The sequence below is a fragment of the Terrapene carolina genome, unplaced genomic scaffold (assembly GCF_002925995.2).
Source record: "Terrapene carolina triunguis isolate 2854851 unplaced genomic scaffold, T_m_triunguis-2.0 Scaffold67, whole genome shotgun sequence".
Taxonomy (NCBI): domain Eukaryota; kingdom Metazoa; phylum Chordata; order Testudines; family Emydidae; genus Terrapene; species Terrapene triunguis.
The window spans coordinates 47,021,372-47,043,339 of NW_020664418.1; the positions used below are offsets into that span (position 1 = coordinate 47,021,372).

General features: G+C 45.6%; 1 protein-coding gene across 2 annotated transcripts in view; it reads right to left on the reverse strand.

The window, feature by feature from the left end:
* MEGF11 (multiple EGF like domains 11) overlaps positions 1-21,968 on the reverse strand; it is a 246,274-nt gene that overhangs the window by 112,475 nt on the left and 111,831 nt on the right. For both annotated transcript variants that reach the window (XM_026648563.1, XM_024205469.1), the window contains exons 5-6: positions 6,850-7,096; positions 4,677-4,797 (exon numbers count right to left, since the gene is read on the reverse strand). In XM_026648563.1, coding sequence (XP_026504348.1) covers positions 4,677-4,797; positions 6,850-7,096 — 368 coding nt within the window. The remainder of the gene's footprint in view (positions 1-4,676; positions 4,798-6,849; positions 7,097-21,968) is intronic.

Below are 21,968 nucleotides of genomic sequence, written 5' to 3' on the forward strand. Positions count from 1 at the left end.
CCCCCCCCCCGGCGGCCAGAGCGCCGCGCCGCCGCCCCCCTCCAGGTGCCGCCCCAAGCACCAGCTTGGGTGCCTGGTGCCTGGAGCCGGCCCTGGCTCCAAAGCATGGAGGCACTAGAGTTCCACAACTAAAAGGTTATAAGACTTTAACATGGGCAAAAGAACAGGTTTTCCCTTAACCTCAGCCTGAGGCAGACACCTAGAATGCAAAATTTCAGCCCAAACCATTCAAGTTGGACACGGTATAAGCAACTGAGGCAGGGTCTTACAATGGAACGTGCTGGGAAACCTGAAGCACTGGAGGCACTGCCTGCACCACCTACCACACACAACATCTGACAGAAAAGCAGTGAGGATTTTCCTTGACCTTTTTTCCTTTTTTTTTTTTGGTCTCTGTGAAGTCTCATTTCCCCAACCTAGTGCCAGGGGCTCCTCGTTTTGAACAAAGCACCTATTGAATAAATCTTACACAAAAATGAAAAACGGAGCATCACAAATGAGGATATTCACTGTTACAGCTCCTCCTCCGGGGCCCAATGTCAACAGCTTAGGAAGTTCTGTAATAGCAACACACCTGCAATGGAAAGGCTGCCCCTCTCTCTAACCATAAATCAGATCCCTCAAGCCTTTCTCAACCTTGTGATAGGTGGTTCCCTGGCTAGAAAACAGACATGTTGGCCTCAATTCAAGACCAGTCAGATTCTGCTGTAACAAACATGTCTCTCCAGGCTTGAGTAATAAGCAATACTATATTTTTGGAAATGCAGGTATCCATTTATCTGGATAAATGCATTTTCACTTCATGTCTCAAAAAAAAAAAAATAACAGGATTTCTATCAAACAAACAATGACAAAGTAATACTCTGAGATCTATCCCCTGGAGCCAAAGGAATTAATGTGTGCTAAGAGAATATAAAACGCCCCTCTGTGGAAGATCAACTGTCAGACCGAAGTTTCTAGTAGTTTACGCATCTTATCAGCAAAGTTTATTTTTTAAGACCCCAAACTCTCGGGCTTCTGCTTTTAATACAGTTTCCCAGCATTATTAGGAAGATTATTATTCCCAGCATTATTAGGAAGATTATTAGAAAAGGTCTTCCCACCCCGTCGTTTATTTCATTTTACAAAAACCACCACAACAAAAAACCTGCACATGGCTGAGATGGAGGCTAAAGCAGCCACCAACCAACACCCACATCCACTGGAGTGAAAAATGCCCAACACATTTTAGCATTAGAAGCCACTCTTCTAGTGTAATACTTCATACAATAGGCTGCATGCTGTCCTGGTGAAAAAAACATGGAGAAATAAATACTCAACATAAAACATGGAGTTATTGTTACTCGCTGCATTTCTGTCGGATTCCCCCTTCACAGGAGAGGGTTTTACAAAGCAGCTTGAGGGGTAGAAGAAACAGCCTCCCTCAGAGGCTGATCCAAGGGGAAACCAGAGACTACCTCCCTAGACCACTTTTACCCATTCAATTTGGTGCCTAGTCCCCCAGCTACCACAGCTCCTAAGGAAGCAAACCTGTCATTAATAACTCCCATGTCTGCAGCCCAGGAGGAACAGAAAGTACAGTGGGGCAGGTCCCAGGAACTATGAAATCTGAGTAAATTTACTCAGTACTGGAGTATAAATCCAGGGAGAATTCTCTCTCTCACACGTGCAGTGTATCTCCAGTACACACGCACAGTGTGTCTCCAGTACGCGCACACACACACACACACACACACACACACAGTCTGAAGTATCATCTGCAAGTAAACTTCCGGTTGTCAAAGAAAGACTATCAATACTATAAAATAAAATGAACACAATTTAGCAGCCCCATCTCTTCTGCTCATTTATTGCCCACCTGTGTCTGGCTGCACAAACCACGGCACGTGCAAGAGTTAAAACTCCAGCAAGAGAAAGGAATGAGTTACTCTTTCTCTAGGCATTGGATTTTCAGCCTTTCATGAAAACCCTGGAGAGTCCCTTTAAATTTAAAATCCCAACATTTACAAGCTGAATTCTTCTGCTTATAATTTCAGTTTCTTCCCTCAGAATATTTGATCTCTCACTTCAATTTTTAGTTATGCTCAGTTCAAACACATCAATTGTTAACTCCAGGTTTTCCTCTGGAGCCTAAGCAGCCAACAACAGAGTTTTCAGGAAAGTTCCTCTGGGACATTGAGTATTGCAGAAAAAATTCTAAGCTTCAAGTTGCACAGCACAAACAGGACAGAACGAATAGCTGCACCTGCTCCGCAGTATCAGCCCACCTTGCACCTTAAAAGACTTCTAAAACTTTCCAATCTTTCTCTACATACTTGTTTTTCTTTAGTGACATTTCCACCCTCCGAGAAAAGGTCTCCTGCCCAGACAGCAGATAAGGGGGAGTCCAGTAAGACAATTTAGATTCTCAGAAATGCTGGTATGTGGAGTACAAATATTAGGGGAGCACTGGTGGCAGAAAAAAAAACCTCTGGGTGGCATACTGATGCTCATTCCTTTTTACTAATCAGAGGAACTGCAGTGTGGCAGCACCGCCTGCCAGCCTGAGAAAAACAACGGGGTTGCCTGCCTCATCTGTTAGCTACCCACCCCTCAGGGAGGAACGGTCTTTTGCTCACCCACTGAATGCCAAACGAGGGTGACTTACCCTGTTGTTTTTGGACCAGCTTCGTGCCATCACTGTGTCACCACTCACTTTGGCTATGAGTGTCTTATGAGAGAGCTCCACTAGGAGTTCTTAACATAGAGAAAGGCTTAGGTTGAAACGTCTGTGAAGGAATGGTTCGCTCATGCATCTCTATCCTCCTGTGATATCTTACAACCTGCCACCAGAATCTCGAGGAAAATATCTTATCTGGAGCTAGCACCATGATCAAAATGTCTTTGACAGGCTAATTCAACTCTCTCGCAACCAAAGTTTATCTTCCAGGTAACATGTGGCTTTTTTAAACCTCTTTGGGGCCAAATTCCTTGTGGTGTAAGCTGGTCCAGTCCCACGGAAATCAATGAAGGTGCACTGTTTTACACTGGCAATGACTTTGCACTCAGTGTGTTGGCAGATTCCTATTACTGACAGAGGGGATGAAAAAAATGTCTTGAATCAAATCCATCCCTGGTTTAATTCTGCTGACTTCAATAGTTACATCACAGTGACATTTAGATCACTATCTTTCAGTGTTTGGATCCAAACACCAGTTCTATTCCCCTGCAAGTTTGTGATTGCTGACAATGAGGACACTGTTAAGGATAGGGCTACTTGTCACAGCAGAACGATGCATCTAGAAAATTAAAGAAGCGGCACCTGGACGTCTTTCTGGGAAATGGAAGATGCTCATTTGTGTATCAGAGGAGGGAACTGAGTGAACCTACTCTACATTAGCATTCCATACACAGGATATGCTGCACAATTCTCCCTCTTCCATCCTGCACATGGAGGTATTTTAAAGAGCTAGAGGAATACAAAGTCCCCTCTCACTCCCACACTTCCCAGGTGGAATTAGGTCCTCATCAAATTGTAATGTGTGATGATCTTTATAGCGTACCAGGTATTAGAAAAAATCACAGGCATTGTTTTCCATTCAATTCCGGCAGGACTGCCAAGAGACTAATTGCTAATACTGGCAAAGTGCCAGGTAACGAAGCGCAGCTGACTGGTGTGCGGGCCTGGGAGATTTGACAAATCCGGAGAGAGTTAATTATCACATTATTGATAAAGTTAAGGATTTTTAAAATGTTTGGCCTTGCTTTCTCGACACACAAAACGAAAGCGGAGGGTAATTTGCTCTCTCAGGGCCAACTGTTTCATGCAGGCAAAACTCCTATTAAAATCAATGGGAATTATGCCTGTGTAAGGACAGTAGCACTGACCCTATCTCCGTGGCCCCGTGATGCTGTATCTATTCTCTCTGTAGCATTGCCTGTCAGAACCACGGCTGTCCTCTCACCTTCTCCCTCTCCCGTTATGAAAACAACACCGCGCTTAGGACTTCGTCGGGCATTTGCTCAGCGTTCTGAGTAAGGGTGGCATGCAGCTGAACTACCCCAGGAGAAGGCGCAAGGAGGAACTGTAACTCAGAGAGGCCCAATTCCTCCCTGCTCCCCGCTTGTCCACAGGGGTGCTGTTGGAGGAGGGGGAGAACTGTGTGCTGCAGCTCTTTGCGGGGTGTAGCACACTCCCTCTCCTAGCACAGGCTCAGCCCTGCTGCTCAGCACTTGAGTGTGGGGGAGCCACGCTTCTGCCCGCTCCTTACCCCTCTCTTCCCTCTCCGTACCCAGCTGCTCAGGGAAGTAGCACAGGGCATGCAGCCCCTGCTCTCCTCTCCACACGTTCAGCTGTGATGTGGGGAGGGTCCATATGGGGGTGCAGGAGCCTTATTCCACCTCGCTCCCCTGTGCAGGTGCATTAAGGCCAGTCACCGTCTCTTATGTGTTTATTGCCCTGCAGTAGCGCCTCGGGGCCCCACTGCGGTAAATGCTGTACATGCACATACTGAAAAGACGGGCCCCACTGCAACGTGTTGACAGTCAAAGCATATGACAAGAGACCGCCGGTGGATACCGGGAGCAGAGAGAGGGAGCCCCAAGGTACCGACGGTGAGTAAGTCAATTATAATGTACTTTCAAAGTAACGATAAGCAAAGATCTACAGGTGGGGTGAGTAATAACTTGTTACATACCATCCATCCAGGAGGACAGGTGCACTCGCCGGTGATATGGTGACAGACTCCCCCATTCTGGCACGGGCAGCGCAATTCACACTGAGCTCCGTGACTGCCTCGAGGGCAGTGCTCTTCACAGCTTGGCGGGGGGCAAGTGGGGTGGGGACAGGGGGGGAACAAAACACAAATCAACACACTTTAAAAGCAAACATTAACAAGAAACAGGCAAATCCACACCACAGAGCATCATGGGAGCTCTTATGCAAATCAGTGAAGTTTCAATGGGCAATGTCAACAGTAAAAATCAATTAACTAAGAATTCCAACATTTAAGTTCCTCCACGACCCTGTGTCTGTGTTCTGAGGAGCCAGTCCTGCAAGCCTAGTTCACGTGTGTACTCTTTGCTCATGCATGAAGTCCCACTCATGCATTTACTCAGTCGAACTGCTCCCGTGAGTAAAGACAACTCATGCACATCAGGGTTGCAGGATCAAGCCTTTAAAGCTTAATTACGCAAAACAGCAATAAAACAAGCCGCAAACAAAATAAAACGACAGGATTAAAATGCTGCAAAACATTGAAGTGTTTTGTTCTTCCAAAATTATTACAAAATATCAAATGAAATTCCCCCCTGTGCAGAGGGCAGGCACAAGGCCACCTGAGCCCCGAAATTCTCATCCAATGCCCGCTGAGGTCAATGCAAGGACTGCATGGCTTTCATGATACTGAAGTGACCCAGATAGGCCTTGTGCTAGCTCTCTGCACCTGGGTGCTTTTCACCACATTTGGCTGCTGCTTTCTCATATTACCAGTTTTAACAGATTAGGCTCTTCACAAGCAAACAACCGACTATTCCTCCAAATAGAGATGCTCATGCAATATATTAGTTGCTGACCCTGCAAACACTTTACTGCGGTGAGTGGACCCATCAATGTGAATGGGATTACTCAACAGTAAGCAGAACCTTTGGAAGTAAGTGCTTATAAGATTGAGTCCATAATATTGCAAGGAAATCAGGTACGTAGTAAAATATTTAAAAGGTACACAATTTATTGGTACAGGTTAATACGATCTTTATTTTCTATCTAGGCATAAGCATTCTTTCCTTCATGCTGACCCATAAGCAATGCTAAATTACCCCCCCCCCCCCAAAAAAAGTAGAGAGACATGGTGGGTGAGGTAATAACATTTATTGGATCAACTTCTGTTGGTGAGAGAGACAAGCTTTTCAGTCACAAGAAGCTCTTCTTCAGGTCTGCATCAGTGTCAATGAGACTGAAGAAGAACTCTTTGTAGCTCAAAAGCTTGTCTCTCTCACCAACAGAAGTTGGTCCAATAAAAGATATTACCTCAGCTACCTTGTCTCTAATATCCTGGGACCAACACAGCTACAACTACCCTGCATACAGAAAAAAAGTAGGGCATTTGTCATAGATTTTCAAAAAGCTGTAAGTAGGCCTCAGTGAACAAAATACCCTTCTCCCCCCCCCCCCCCCCAGGAAATTCTCCTGTTTGCTTTAAATAATTTTGAAAAGCATAATTACTACTGAAACTACTGCAAGATCTCTAATGAGAACTGACGTTACACCGTGGGCAATTTTAAACAAGAAGCTATTGCTCAGATGCCCTAAAATTGATATGCAGATTTGGTGAATTTAACTCGTAAACTTTCAGCGTGGGATATGGGGATTTAGCGACATGATTCTCGTTACAGTTAACGGGAGTCACAGAGCTAGAAATTTGCCCCCTAGATACTAAGCTGATAGAGTTATCTTGAATTCTTCCTCAGTTATATTGAAAGTCAGATAAGCCAGAGAAAAGGAGTTCCATTTGGTACTGCATTGGATCGCTAAACACGTATATCCGATTGCTTGTAAGTACAGTACTATGGTTTGATTCTCATATTCACACCACAGATACAGTAATTTTACTCACAGGTAAATCTCCTGAATTTTTAATCTCTCTTTAGACTAAAATTTGATTTCCACATGTTGACAGCTGTAATTAGCAGTGAGAACCAGTGCTCCTTTGTTCAGTCTCCCATAAATCCTGTTACCTGGTTTCTAGAGAGTAAAAAGTATAATGTATCGATTGTGTACGTTTTATCAAACATGCATTGCATTGCACTAAGCGGGGTCAAAGCAAGGCTGTTAAGTGATGCACAGTAAAATATGCCTGTCACTGAACTTACAATACCCCTGTGTATCCGGGAGCACAATGACATTCTCCTGTTTTATGGTCACAGGTTGCTCCATTGTAGCACTGGCATTTAAACTGGCAGCCCTTTCCGTAAGTCCCAGGGTCACAGAGCTCTTCACAGCGCCATCCTTTGTACCCATCTGCACAGACACAGGCGCCAGTGATAGGGTTGCAGAGAGCCTCGTTCTGGCATTGGCAGCGGTTGCTACAATGTGGTCCCCAGTGATCGCTATCACAACCTGTAAAAGACACGTTCATTTACTGAGATGATTAGGGGAGTGCATTAATAGAGTCTCATTCTATCCTCCGTAGATTAGGCTGGCACGCACAGAAAAAAGGCATGGTTAATATCAGGCACTTACTCAAAGGTCTTTACGCTTGTTTAACTAAGGCCCTGATCCAGCAAGGTACTTTAGCACATGAGTAGTGCACATCATTAGTCCTGTGCTTAAAATTAAAAGCACAGTGTTAAGTGCTTTGCTGGATTAGAACCTACCTCTCTCCCAGTATGCCTGAGAAAGCTGGAAGGAGCAAACCCAGGGTGGAATTAGATGTATAGGTTGCAGTCCTGGCTGCACTGAAGTCAAGCTACACATGCTTCGTACTGCTGTTGCCAGACTTCAAAATGTAAAATGTAAAGCCACAGTCATTGGAAGCACTCGTCCTACAATCCACAAGGTCTACTCTACTCTTCAGATAGCTTCCATCAGAGGTGGAGTCTCTCCCATGAAAAATAGATAATAATTTGTTGTCCTTCTTATTTCTGGAAAGTTGCGTATTAGTGGCTTGGAATGAGGAACTTCAGCAAGGGTGAAGAGGAAGATACATTATTCAACCAGCATTGCTGATCTTCAATTTAAAAAAAAAAAAAGCCTGTATTGAACAATAGCATAAAAGGCCAAAATCAACCTGGGAGAAGGAACAACTCCACTGGCTTCAAAAAAAGGTGCAGCTACCTGTCCCAGGCACAACTTTATCTCATTAACTGTACACCTACATGCTGCACGGAGAGAGGTGCATGGCCTAGTGACCTGAGTACAGGACAGGGTGTGAGGAACTTTGGCCTAATCCTCGCTCTGCCTTGTGCAAGTCACTTTATTGCTCTGACTCAGTTCCCTCCAGTATACAACAGGGACGATGCTTATCAAAATTGCAGGTAGCAGTGTAAAATGGTCTGAGAATACAAATCTCTCTGTTCACATGTATTGAATTAGAATCATAGACTCGTAGAACTGGAAGGGACCTCAAGAGGTCATCTAGTCCGGTCCCCAGCATCCCAGGCAGGACTAAGTATTATCTAGAATTATTGAGTGTCCGTGTGAAATATATGTATGTGTGTATCTCGTAAAGCATTAAGAAAAGTATTGTATGTAAGCTGGAGGGGCAGGGAAAGTGTCTATGTTTATACAGTGGCTAGTCCAGATTGGTCCCCTAAACACCACTGTGATATTACTTAACGTTTATATGTGCCCATTTTATTTAAACCTTTATTTCAAATTTCTCTCTTTCTCTAGCTTTGCCAAATTTCACTCCATGCTGTAATCATAGAATCACAGAAAGGTAGGACTGGAAGGGACCTCAAGAAATCAAAAGGTCCTATGGTGAGGCAGGACTAAATAAACCTAGACCAAACCTGTTCTTAAAAACCTCCAAAGATGGGGATTCCACAGCCTCCCTTGGAAACCTATTCCAGGGCTAAATTTATAGTTAGAGAGTTTTTTCTAACACTTAACCTAAATCTCCCTTGCTGCGGATTAAGCCAGTTACTTCTTGTCCTACCTTCAGTAGATATAGAGAACAACTGATCCTTTTTATAACAGCCCTTAACATATGTGAAGATTCTCTGGTCCCCCCTCATTCTTCTTTTCTCAAGACTAAATATGCCAAGGTGTTTTTATTCACTAGGAAGATCAGGGTGCACCAGAAAGGAGTAGCAACTCCTCTGACTGGCTGTAACATTTTAAAAAATTTGGATAGTAAAACCGGCCTGTAGTGGGTGGGAAACTGGCTGGCCATTGGATGGATTTTTCAAAGGCTTTTAAACACAATGCCTCAGTGCTCACACATTACACCACTCGGTATGTTTAGCTCAAGGTAGCCAGCCAAAATGTTTTAATTTTCTATTAAATAAAACAGCTTGGCACATAACAGATACCGAGAATGTGAATTTCATTGGGACGAATTTAAAAGAAGACATACAAATAAGGATCAAAAAGGCAGCAGACTTCTCATGGAAAACACTGAGGAGAAAAAAAAAAAGATGTGGCCAGATTTGTTTCTCATTTCCAGTGCGCCAGGGACCAGATCCAACTCCCGCTGAAGTCGATGGAGCCTTTTCTACTTTACAGAAACGACAGGCAGGTTTGAATCACAATTTCTGAAACAGTACATGGTCAAGCTATAATCGGTCACTCTCTGTCGCCCTCTAGTGGCTAGATCACATTTATGAGTCCACTACTTGCCTCTGAGTTTGCAGACCAAACCCTTTATCTCAAGCAATAAAGGTTCATGGGTTTAGATCCAGGGGTCTCTGATTCCATCCCTCTGGTTACATTCAGCACTGTTCACCCAGTGTTGATGCCTATTGTCAGCAAAAAATAATTTTCATGGTATAGATAATGCCTAGGAGTCTTTCCACTAACTTCAGTGAGAGCTGGATGAAGGCCTATAACAGAGGTAAAGCAGGTGAACTCAGTACCGCTGTGCTGTTGTAAAACGGGTGTTAGAGGAGTATCAGCTTATTGTATTCAGAGGTGTCATGGGGATTTTATACAAAGCATTTTGGATTTTCATTACCTCCATCTCCTCCAGGTTTAATGTCTGAGCAATTTAACATGAAAGTTGGAACTTTCTTGCTCAAAAGTGTATCAGTTCCTGTTGTTTACTCCTCACTTAAAGCCATAAACCTCTGTGACAAACGGTCGTTGCTAGATGGATCATTGTAAAATAAAAATAAAGATTGGGGTTTGTGGGCCAGATTCTGGTTCCAGGAACATCAATATAAAATACTTACATTGGGTCACCCAGATTTTCACCCCTGTGTCTGAAAGCAGAATCTAGCCTTAGGACTTTATTTTATATGATATAATATTTATATTGCAATAGTTTCCAGGACCCCCATTGTGCTAAGCACTATACAGACACATGCAAAGATACAGTCCTTCCCCCAAAGAGCTCACATACTAAAGCCTAGATCCTGCAAATATTTACGTCTGAGTAGTTCCACTGTGCTTAAACGACTACCCGTGTGTGTAAAATTATTCATCTGTGTAAGTGGTCGCAGGATCAGGGTCTAGCTAGCAGTTCAAGTTGGAGAATAAAACACTAGAAGCAGATGAAACTTTAACCAGAAAAGAACCTTTTCCCATGGAATTTAGTGTGTGAAATCCTAATTTATGTCCCAGTAGTGGCTCCAGATTCGGATACCCGTGAAACCTGTGTAAATGGCCTCAACTCCCATTGCGTGGACTCAATTCCAGGTGAGGATGATGGAGTTCAGCGCACTCGGCATCACACACAGTTAAGCCTCTGGGCTGTAAGATCCTTGGGGCAGAGAGCTGTCATTTTAAAATCTTTCTGTAAAACATTGTGTAGGCCTGGCACAGTTTAGCCCTGGTCCTGATGGCGCCTCTAGGACAGTGGTTCTGAACCTGCAGGCTGCTTGTGGCCCAATCAACTCACAGCTGCAGCCCACGTGACATCCTCAGGGCCATACAGGGAGTATATCGATTGTGTGAATGCAGCCCACATAATACATAGAACGCTGCAGACATGGCTCCCAATGGTAACTAGGTTGAGAACCACTGCTCTAGGCTCTACTGTAATAGAGAAATAACAACAGCAACGGCATGAGAGTGGGAGACTGATCGAAGCTTACACAGGAGCTAAACTGTAAGTGCACGTGCTATTTAAAATGTCAAAATGATGCACAGACTGGAACCGCAGCATCAGTAAGAGAGCCAGCTGAGAGCGGTGATGTCGGGGAGGTATGACTGCTTCTTCCAGACTGTGTGTGTGTGCGCGCGTGTGAGAGAGAGAGAGAAAATACTGTGAGGGATAAGCCTGAAATGTGTAGCACTCTCCTGGGAAAGGCTGTATTAATGAGAGCAGCCATATTTCAGGTCACGTGCCAACATTCCTTGGCAAAGGTATTCACTCACTTCCTCTCTCTCAAAGATACCACCCATAGATTAATTGCCAACAATAAAGGGTAAATAGCTATGTGAAGGACGAGGTGGGGTGAGTAAGTGTAATCACAGTTGTCTGCATATTACAGATCTACAGGTGAGCAAGTCATGCCTCTGCAATACACACGGTTCTAATAGAATATAAAATATCACGCCTAGTTAAAGTGCATGTTAATTATATCGTGCACTGGGTTCTGAGAGCTACTATGACATGTATTATCATATCACCCAATTCTGTTCTTCTACTGTCAGTTTAGTTTCACAATACACACCCAGTAGGGAATTGTCTGAGAAACCCATCCACCTCGGAACAACTGTATTCTCCCACTGTGTTCAGGGTGAGTAGATCTACCGAGAATCTAGCATGGCAGCACAAGTTGGACAAAGATGAAGCAAACAGAGAGGTCTAAAAATCGAGCGGATAAATAAAATGACTTCCAAGGAAACTGCGCCATTTATCAAATGACTTATGCCAATGAGAGACAGTCATTAGTGCCCTTGTGGTGAATTTCCATCACACTCTAGATACACTATTAATATGAAAAAGACACCCTATATAGCACCAGCACCACAGCCTGTACCCTTAAGGGCTGTGCTTATTTGACCTCATTATCATCATTTTACATGTGTGGTGGGTTCTTGTTTTTTTAAACAGTGACCAAATTCATACTCTATGTGCGTACAATCAACAGAATCTTATCGACATTCTATCAAAGATAAAGCAGAGAAAAGTAACGTAGGCATCCTTATCTCAGTGTAAGAAAAAAGGGCCAAATTCGGCTGTCAGTTATGCTGATGTCAATCTGGAGTTACTACATTACCTTCAAGAGATTTACTCCAGATTAACACCAGGGTAACCAAGAGCAGATTATAGCCCATAATCACTATTCTGGAATATTTCTAAATTCAATTGGGAATGTTTAAATAAAACACTAGCCTTGTTAAAAGGATATATAACAAATCAAACGAAACAACCTGAATCTGAGATGAGAAAGTGCCTGTAAAGTAGGATTATCATGAGTTATTTAATGCATTTTTTGAAACCATGAAGAGTTTCTGCCCTTAATATAACTGTACACCTGCAACATTACTGAAGTTAATAGGACTGCATGGGTATAATTAGTGCAGAATGTAGTTCTATATTTGTCTTTAACTCTGCCTTAGGACATGATTGCACATCTCTATATGACACTGAGTCTGGAACACATGACCCAAGCCACTAACAAACATGAAGAGACAGCAGTAAAACCTAAAATACCCCACGCCAGGACACTAGGAGCAAAGAGTTAAAATAATCCACTAGCTTTGCAAATCCTGTACTGGGTCAAGAGTGAAAATCTGGTGTGGTCACATTCTTGTACCCAGCTGACATTTACCCACGTGATAACCACACCATTCAGTTTGGCACGATTCAGCACAGTTGGAAAGAGATGCCCAGGACTGGAATAAGATGCAGGAAAGGGGAATCCTTGGGGTCACAAAGGCAGTTCACACTACCATGCACTTGGCTCCGGCCAGTTCTATTAATCCCTCATGTTAATGAGCATTAAAAGTCACATCAACATCTGTTTTAAAGGAAAGATCCAGGAGGATACAAAACTCTTTCTGATCTGCTTGAATCTAAACCCAGAAGACTGCTTATCCTAACAGCTTCCTACACTTGCCTTACAAATCACAGCTGTCCTCAAATAATCACAACTTCAGAAGATCCTTTCAAAGAATTTTGCACAAAAGCTCGGTGGCAGAAACATCAAAATTATGCGATGGCAAAATAATGGAGAACCATGTCAAAATGCCAGATTTCTAGAGAATACAGATGGATAAAGATACACTATTGAAACAATGCTTATTCCCAACACTATCAAGATAGTGATGATAAACTGCAAGTCGAGACACATTGCTCAATCCCTACAGGACTGAAAGACGTTACAACCATTAAAGAAGTTACCACATTGAGTTTCTGTAGATAAAAGATCTACTGGGACATTGGGACGTTAAAAACTATATTTTAATACTCTGTTACAAAGATTGTCTTAGATTATCAGAAGGGTATTGGTTGGTGGATGCAATAGTTGCTGACATAATAAACTTCTGTAAAGCGTTGGACTTGATACCCAAGAACATTTTGATTAAAAAAAACTAGAATGCTACAAAATTAACATGGCACACATTAAATGGATTCAAAGCTGGCCCATTGATAGGTCTAAAAATTTAAGCGTAAATGGGGAATCATCATCAAGCAGGTGGGTTTCTAGTGGGGTTCTGCAGCGATCAGTTCTTGGCCCTATGCTATTTATCATTTTTATCAATGACCTGGAAGAAAACATAAAATCATCACTGATAAAGTTTGGAGACGACACAAAAGTTGGAGGAGTGGTAAATAATGAAGAGGACGGGTCATTGATTCCGAGCGATCTAGATTGTTTAGTAAGGTGGGGACCTCTTTCCTGGAAAGCAGTGACCCTCAAAAAGATTTGGGGGTTGTAGTTGATAATCAGTTGCACATGAGCTCCCAGACACTGTGGACAAGAGAGCTAATGCAATCCTGGGATGCATAAACAGGGTAATCTCGAGTAGGACCAGAGATGTTATTTATTTTACCTCTGTATTTGGTACTGGTGCGACCGCTACTGGAGTACTAGCTCCAGTTCTGATGCCCAAGTTTAAGAAGGATGTTAATAAATTAGAGAGGGTTCAGAGAGCCATCAGAATAATTAAAGGATTAGAATACATGCCTGATATCCGGAGACTAAAGGAACTCAATCTATTTCTCTTAAACAAAGAGAAGGTTAAAGGATGACTTGATTACAGTTTATAATTATCTACATGGGAAATAAATACTTGATAATGAGCTCTTCAGACTAGCAGAGAAAAAGGTGTAACACAATTCAATGGCTGGGAGTTGAAGCTAGACAAATTCAGACTGGAAATAAAGCATAAATATTTAATGGTGAGGGCAATTAACCACTGGAACAATTTCCAAGGGGTCATGGTGATTTCTCCATCACTGGAAATTTTGAGATCAAGATTGGGTGTTTTTCTAAGATATGTGCTCTAGGAATTATTTTGGGGAAGTGCTATGGGCCGTGTTACATAGGATGTCAGACTAGATGATCACAATGGTCCCTTCTGGCCTTGGAATCTATGGACCTACGAATTATAGGCAGAACTGGTACCACTGCCTATAGTTAAGATTCTCCATCACTTTCCACTATAAGACCCTGCTTTCATTTGTTTATAACACTGCCATAATTTAACACTTCAGTCTAAAATTTCCCATGCCAGGTGTCTCCCTCAGGATGAATTTTTTTGGATAGTTTCAACCGAAATGATTCTGCTGTTTCAGAGACTGAAAGCAGGGGGAAATATATTGTTTTGCCCATGTTAAAAAAGTCTTACAACTTTTGCTGAGGAGCTCTAGCACCTCTGTGCTTTGGAGAAAGGGCTTGAGATTGAGCAGAGAGTTGCCCACATGTCACTGATATGCTTTAAGTAATCCCAGTGAAAATCCACCCCAATTTGACCCAGTTTTAAAAATTGCAGTTTGCTTGTGCTAGGTATACGTTTGTTATAGTTTGGCAACGAGTTCTCCTAAAATACCACCTGCACTGTGCATGCTGTAGCCAAGGACTTCAGGGACTTAGTAGGACTTTCCTTGCAATTGCTCTTCCTGGCAGCCCGGGGTAACTGTCTCTCTCATCCCGCTCTAGTGACTGGTGCAGATAGAAGACGACAATCTTCTACTATAAATTCATTAGATCAAGTGGCAGAGGTCTATGCTATGGAGCTAAAGATTCCAACTATGCTGATGACTCATGTGGGTGTCAATTTGTTTCTCACTTGATGGAATATCTGTTTCTTTCAGTTTGCTTTTTTAAAAAGCTATGATATTATACCCAAAAAGCTATCATAAAAGAACTGCAAAGAATTGCAAAGAGTTACAAAGCCCAGCACTCAAATGTTAGGATGTGTCAGAATTAAAGTCGCCTGTGCAACCTTAATTCAGCCCCTTTGTGTGTATGCATGATGATACAGTCTTTAATTACATAATCACATACTATTTTTCCCACATTCTGGCATTTCCTAACTTTTGCGTGCTTGACTCTGCAACCTTAATGTTCTTGTTATGTCGGTTGTTGTGTGTAATAATACTATATATACACACCACGCTTCGAACTTGTTGGAACCTTTATCTTGAGTGCCAAATTTTCAGCCCTGGTGTCCAATATTACACCAAAAGAAAATGCTCATCTTAGTCTTTACATCTGCAAGACTGGGTGGGGCATACACTTTCCACACGCAAACAGGCATTTGAGAGATCATATGCCTTAGTTGCGTGTGGGAACATAGGTGGACATAAAATCAGAGGTTGATTTGAAACCCACTAGAACTTGAACTCAATGTCATTTCCCAATGCTGGAGATCTTCCTTCATCTGCGAGAAGGGAAAAGAAGGGAAGGTAACTTCAGCAGCATCAGTGATTTTCCCCTAAACTGATTAATTTCATCCTGTGAGGAATAATCTATCTAAACTTCATTTTTAAAATGGATGCAAGGAAGTCCTTGAATCCTTCAGGGAAAGATTGTACTGATTAGTTCACTGTCTACATCTGACAGGAACTGTATGGTAATACAGGTCATGATTTAATCTTGGATGATGATTTCACTAGTCATTGACTCTCCAAGATGTGGAGCCTAATTCAATCGCTGTACATTTGAGACCTCCCGGTTTCCTTAGCTAGTGCTCCTTGTGGAAATATTTTCTTCTCAAAGTAATCCTAGTTTAAAGAACATCCCCACAGTGTTCTGTGAAAAGGCTAAAACATTTGTACGATTGTTCTCAGATATTTTACTCCTTGCTCAAATAAAAAGAAAATCATCCTAAGTCCTCCTTTAATTGGAAGAGAAAAGTTAGAGTGTTTGCAAGTGCTATAATGATCTCTCTATATTTTGGAAGCAGTAAAACGGCAGGGGGAGGGAGGAAAATGAGACCTACTCCTGATAGAGACATCAAAGAAGCTTTTTAAGAATTTTCATCAAGGGCTATTTCAGGGGAGGATTCGAAAGACCTGAAATTTGATTTTTTTTTTCTTTTTCCCAGAGAAAGCCGGTCATTTCCTTTGTAGAAATTATTGCTCGGTTAAATGAGCCTTTAAGTCTTCTGACATTCCAGACATTACCAGAAGTTCAAAATCATGAAATGCTTCATAAGAGAGAGAGAGAGAGAGAGACAGACAACATTGTATACAACACTGGCTGCTTTTCTTTTCATTATAAGGTTGGTTTAAAAAAAAGATGCTACAATCTTTAAAATGTTTCTTTAGAGTCATATTAATGGGAGGTAGGATCTGTTCTTTAATTAGAATTTTACTGCACTGGAGGAAGAACACATGGGCACCAAGCGTCTAATAAAACCAAATGAATTTGCTGTCTTTCCTCTGCTTGGTTCTTGCTCGGACAAAACTCGCATCAGTCTCTCATTTTTTCACTGGGAGTTTTGGCAGAGCAAGGACTGCAGTATTAGGCTCTGTGGAGTGAGTAAATCCCTCCACTAATAAGGCAAAATACTTTTTTCACACTGGCAGTGGGCACCTATACCTGCCAGGCACATTACCATTTGCTGTGTATGGTTGCATGAAATTTGCTCTAATGCCTCTGCAGGGAAGCATTACTGGTTTTCTCTTTAGGAAGACTCTACAAGGAACAGAAACAAATTTGGATGTGCCTAAGGCACTTTGGATTGGAAACCGTATATTGAGAACCGAACAGAAGAGAGGCACAGAGGAAATGAACGAACAGATCAGCTTCCTTCTAGAAGGGCATAAACCAAAGCCCACTGATGTCAATAGCAAGTCTCCAATTGACTTCAATAGGCATTTTGGTTCGGATACAAAGACAGTGTCTGCAGGCAGTAAGGCAACACAGATGTTTGGGCAATGCAATAGCTCTGGACTGGAGCACTACCAATAGCATGCAAGAATAGGGCTAACAACCCATAGCCTTTATAACTTGCTTTCCCCCGACCTTCAGGCACGCAACTTCCAGCAACGGAGTCTACACGAGACTAAGAGAAAAATCCCTCCCTTTGTTTCTATCTTTCTTTCCTCTTTTTCTTTAGCAAACAGCACACCGTTGAACAGGAAAGGCAACTGGGGTCAAACTGCTGAATTATGGAGCATACAGCTGTTGCCACCATATCCCTGGGAACAAAAGTCTCCACCCTCAAGGGAGGTGGAGGGGTCAGGAGTGTCGCTGCCCCAACAGGAGCTACACAATGCCGATGTAGAGATAGAGGAAGCCCTCTGGCACTGAGCTATGGTGACCTATGGTGAGCTATGGTTACAACATCTAAGCTCCATATACTGCAGAAAAGACAATTACCTTTTTCCATAACTGGTGTTCTTCGAGATGTGTTGCTCATGTCCATTCAACTTAGGTGTGTGCGCTCGCCACATGCACCGGTGCCAGAAGTTTTTCCCTCAGCAGTATCCGTAGGGGACTGGCTCTGGCACTCCTGGAGTGGCGCGTGTATGCAGCGGCATATAGGGCACTGCCGGCCCCCTCCATCCTTAGTTGCTTCTTGCTGGAAACTCCAACAGTGGGGAAGGAGGGCAGGTTGTGGAATGGACATGAGCAACACATCTCGAAGAACACGTTACGGAAAAAGGTAACTGTCGTCTTCTTCTTCTTCGAGTGATTGCTCATGTCCATTCAACTTAGGTCACTCCCAAGCAGTACCCCTCGGAGGTGGGTAGACGTTCACGGACATGTAGATCGCAATACAGCTCTGCAGAACCCAGCATCGTCCCTGGCCTGCTGCGTGATGGCATAGGGGGCTGTGAACATGTGCACCAAGGACCACATCGTGGCTTTACAGATGTCCTGAATCAGAACGTGTGCCAGGAAGGCCGCCGAGGATGCCTACGCTCTAGTCAAATGGGCTCTGACCATCGGCGGCGGAGGGACTCCGGCTAACTCATAGCAGGTGCGAATACAAGAGGTGATTTAGTTAGAAATCCTCTGCGTGGACACTGGGAGGCCCTTCATCCTATCACCTGTAGAGATAAAAAGCTGAGTCGACTTATGGAAAGGTTTTGTCTGATCTAGATAGAAAGCCAGGGCCCTTCTTATGTCCAAAGCATGAAGGCACCTCTCTTTACCAGTCTCATGGGGCTTAGGGCAGAAGATCGGAAGGAAGATGTCCTGGCTCATGTGGAAAGCAGACACCACCTTGGGAAGGAAGGCCGGGTGGGGCCGGAGCTGGACCTTGTTCTTATAGAAGACAGTGTATGGCGGTTCTCAGGTCAAGGCTCGCAGCTCGGAGACTCACCTCACTGACGTCACCATCACCAGGAAAGCTACCTTCCACGATAGGTGAGACAGAGAGCATGAGGCCAAAGGCTCAAAGGACGGACCCTTGAGCCTGGACAGAACCAAGTTGAGATCCTACTGAGGGGCCAGGGACGAGATTTGAGGAAAAAGCCTCTTGAGGCCTCTAAGGAACCTGACCGTCATGTCATGGGAGAACACCGTCTGCCCCTGGATTGGTGGATGGAAGGTCGAAATGGCCACCAGATGCACCCCAATAGAGGAGTGCGTCAGGCCCTGGTTCCTTAAATTAAGCACATAGTCCAAGATTGACTGCACCGAAGAATGCAAAGGGGAGATGCCCCATTCGGTCGCCCAGCGGGAGAACCTCGTCCACTTTGCCAGGTAAGTCTGTCTAGTGGAGGGCTTTCTACTCTCGAAGAGGACCTTCTGGACCCCGTCCTAACAGGCCCGTTCATCCAGGTTCAGCCATGCAACATCCACGCCGTGAGGTGGAGGGACCCGAGGTTGGGGCGCAAGAGTTGGCCGTGATCCTGTGACAGCAGGTCTGGTCGGTTCGGCAGGGGCCAGGGAGGGATTGCTGACAAGCTCAACAGCATCCCGAACCAGTGCTGGCGAGGCCACACCGGGGCAATCATGATAACCTGAGCCTTCTCCCTCTTGGTTTTCTCTAGGACCTTGCTGATGAGCGGAATCGGAGGCAAGAGGAAGGCGTCGGAGAGGGAGCTCTTGCCCAGACCCCTTCTGGAGCAAAACCTGTGACACCTCCTGATCTGCCTGGTGGTGAACAAATCCACTTGGGGAGTTCCCCACCTCTGGAAGATCGTGCCGGCTACCTCTGGGTGGAGCACCCACTCGTGGTGAGAGGGGAAGTCCCTGCTTAGGTGATCTGCTAGCGTGTTCCTGGCACTTGGAAGGTGACACGCTGCTAGATGGATTCCGTGGCCAATGCAGAAGTCCTAGAGACGGAGTGCCTCTTGGCAGAGGGCCAAGGATCGCGCTCCGCCTTGCCCGTTGATGTAGAACATCGAGGCTGAGTTGTCCGGGAGGACTCTGACCACTCTGCCCAACAGGTAAGGTAGGAAGACCGTGCATGCTCTGTGCACCGCCCTGAGCTCTTTGACGTTTACGTGTAGCATCGATTCCTCTGGGGACCGCATACCTTGGGTCTGGAGATTGCTAAGGTACGCCCCTCAGCTGAGGTCCGAGGCATCCGAAACCAACTCGACTGAGTGAGGAGTGCTGACGAAGGGAACTCCTTCCAGGACTTTCCTGGGGTCGGTCCACCATCGCAGCGAGGTAAGTACCGTTGCAGGGATGGTGACGACCTTCTCCAGGTGGCCCCTGGACTGGGAGTAGACCGTCGCGGGCCATTGCTGCAGGGGTCGCATCTGGAGCCTGGCATGGCGCACCACATATGTACACACTGCCATGTGACCTAGTAGGCGCAGGCAAACCCTGGCCGTAGTCAGGGGAAACGCAGAGACTTCTGCAATGAGGTCCATCAGTGCCCTGAATCTCTCCAGTGGCAGGCGCGTCCTGGTGCAGGTCGAGTCGAGCACCGTCCCGATGAACTTCAGACTGAGGGTGGCGTACCAGTCTCCCGGATCTAGGGAGGGGATGACGGAGGCCAGGGAGACCATGTGGAACTTCAGTTTCGCTAAGAAGCGGTTCAAGTCCCGCAGGTCTAGTATGGGCCGCAGATGGCCCTTGGCTTTGGGGATTAAAAAGTATCGGGAATAGAACCCCTTGTTCCTGTACTCCTCAGGAACTACTGCCACCGCACCCAGCTGCAGTAGACTCTCTACCTCCTGTATGAGAAGATTGTCGTGAGAGGGATCCCTGAAGAGGGACAGGGAGAGGGGGTGGGAGGGGTGGTAGAAAGTAACTGAAGGGTGTAACCCTGCGCCAACATATTGAGGACCCATCGGTCCGATGTGATAGACCCCCATGCAGGGAGGAAGGAAGAAAGGAGGTTGGCAAACAGAGGGAAGGAAGGATCAGGGGAACAGTCCGGTAGGTCGCCCTTGGGTGTACCCTCGAAACGGGCGCTTGCCCGTCTGCTTACTGCGAGTCGAGCCCGCCTGGGATGTAGATGGGGGTTGGCGGCAAGGGCGCCTGTTGTAGCCCCTGGATCCTTTGTGGAGAGGCTCCTGGCGAAGGTGGCTCCCCTGGCTCTGAGGCTGCTGCAGCTTAAACCGTGAGGGAACCTTTCAGGCCATGGAGTTTATTGTCCGTGTGTTCTGCGAACAGGGCGTGCCCGTCGAAAGGGAGGTCTTGCAGTGACTGCTAAGCCGCTGAGGAAAGACCGGAGAGGAGCAGCCACGAAGCGCTGCGCAACGAGATGGTCGATGCTATGGTACGGGCGGCAGTGTCCTCCGTGTTCCACCACCGCCTGGAGAGTTGCTCTGGCCGCCGGCGAGCCCTCATCCAGGATTGCCCGGAACTCCTTCCTGGAAGCCTCAGGAAGGGCGCACTCGAACTTGGTCATGGCCTGCCACATATTAAAATCATAGGGGCCTAGTAAGGCCTGATGGTTGGCCACCTGCAACTGCAGACTGGAGGATGAATAAACTTTATGCCCAAACAAGTCCAGTCTCCTTGAGTCTTTATTCTTAGGGGTAGCCCCCGGTTGACCCCGTCTCTCCCTGTGATGACTGCCTCTACCACTAGGGAATTGGGAGCAGGGTGGGTATAAAGGTACTTGTGGCCCCTGGATGGCACAAAGTACTTGCGCTCCGCCCTCTTGGAGATCGGAGGCAAGGAGGAGGGAGTTTCCCAGAGAGCATTTATAATTTTCGCAACCCCCTCATGTAGGGGCAAAGCTACTCTGGCCGGGGCCACGGGGCAGAGAACATTAAAGAAGGCGTCTGCAGGTTCCTCTAACTCCTCTGCCTGGAGGCCCAGATTGGCGGCAACCATCTTTAACAGCTCCTGATGAGCCTTAGCATCATCCTGGGGCACCGGTGGAGGGGGGCCCACTATGGCTTCGTCTGGTGACGAGGAGGAGGAAGCCGGTACCAAGGGGTCCGGCAGCTTGCTCGCCCACTTCTTTCTGTGCTTGCAGGATGCCTGCAGCCAAGGCCTCTTGGGCTGGAGGGGGGCAGGAGAGGGCGGTAGCTGGTCTCTCCGAAGCTCCGGATACCAAGCGGGCGGCCTGAGAGGGCTGAGTGAACCCCCTTGGGTTCCAGGGGTACCACTGTGCCGGCCATGGAGTCTGAGGCTATGGGCTCAGCTGCGATGTCGCTGATGCCGGAGCCTGTCCCGCTGCTAGGGAACCTTGCTCCGAACCTGAGCCAGAGCCCGAGCGGTCACTCCTCTACAACCAAGATGGGGCTGAGTGGTGGCTCTGTCCCAATTGGTACTGGTCGCCCCTCTGGAGTTGGATCTGGCTGACCTCGACGAGCGTCTGGATTGGGCCTCGGCGACTGGCGGTGCTCGGTGGATCCGGGCCGGCAATCTATGCCTCACGGTTAACGAGTGGTACCGAGGCGGAGTCCCGTTCGGGACCTACTAAGTCTCTAACTTAACGAATAGTTAAACTAAACTAGAGGGAAACAATATGCAACAATATTTGCAAGAGGTAAATGAGTTTG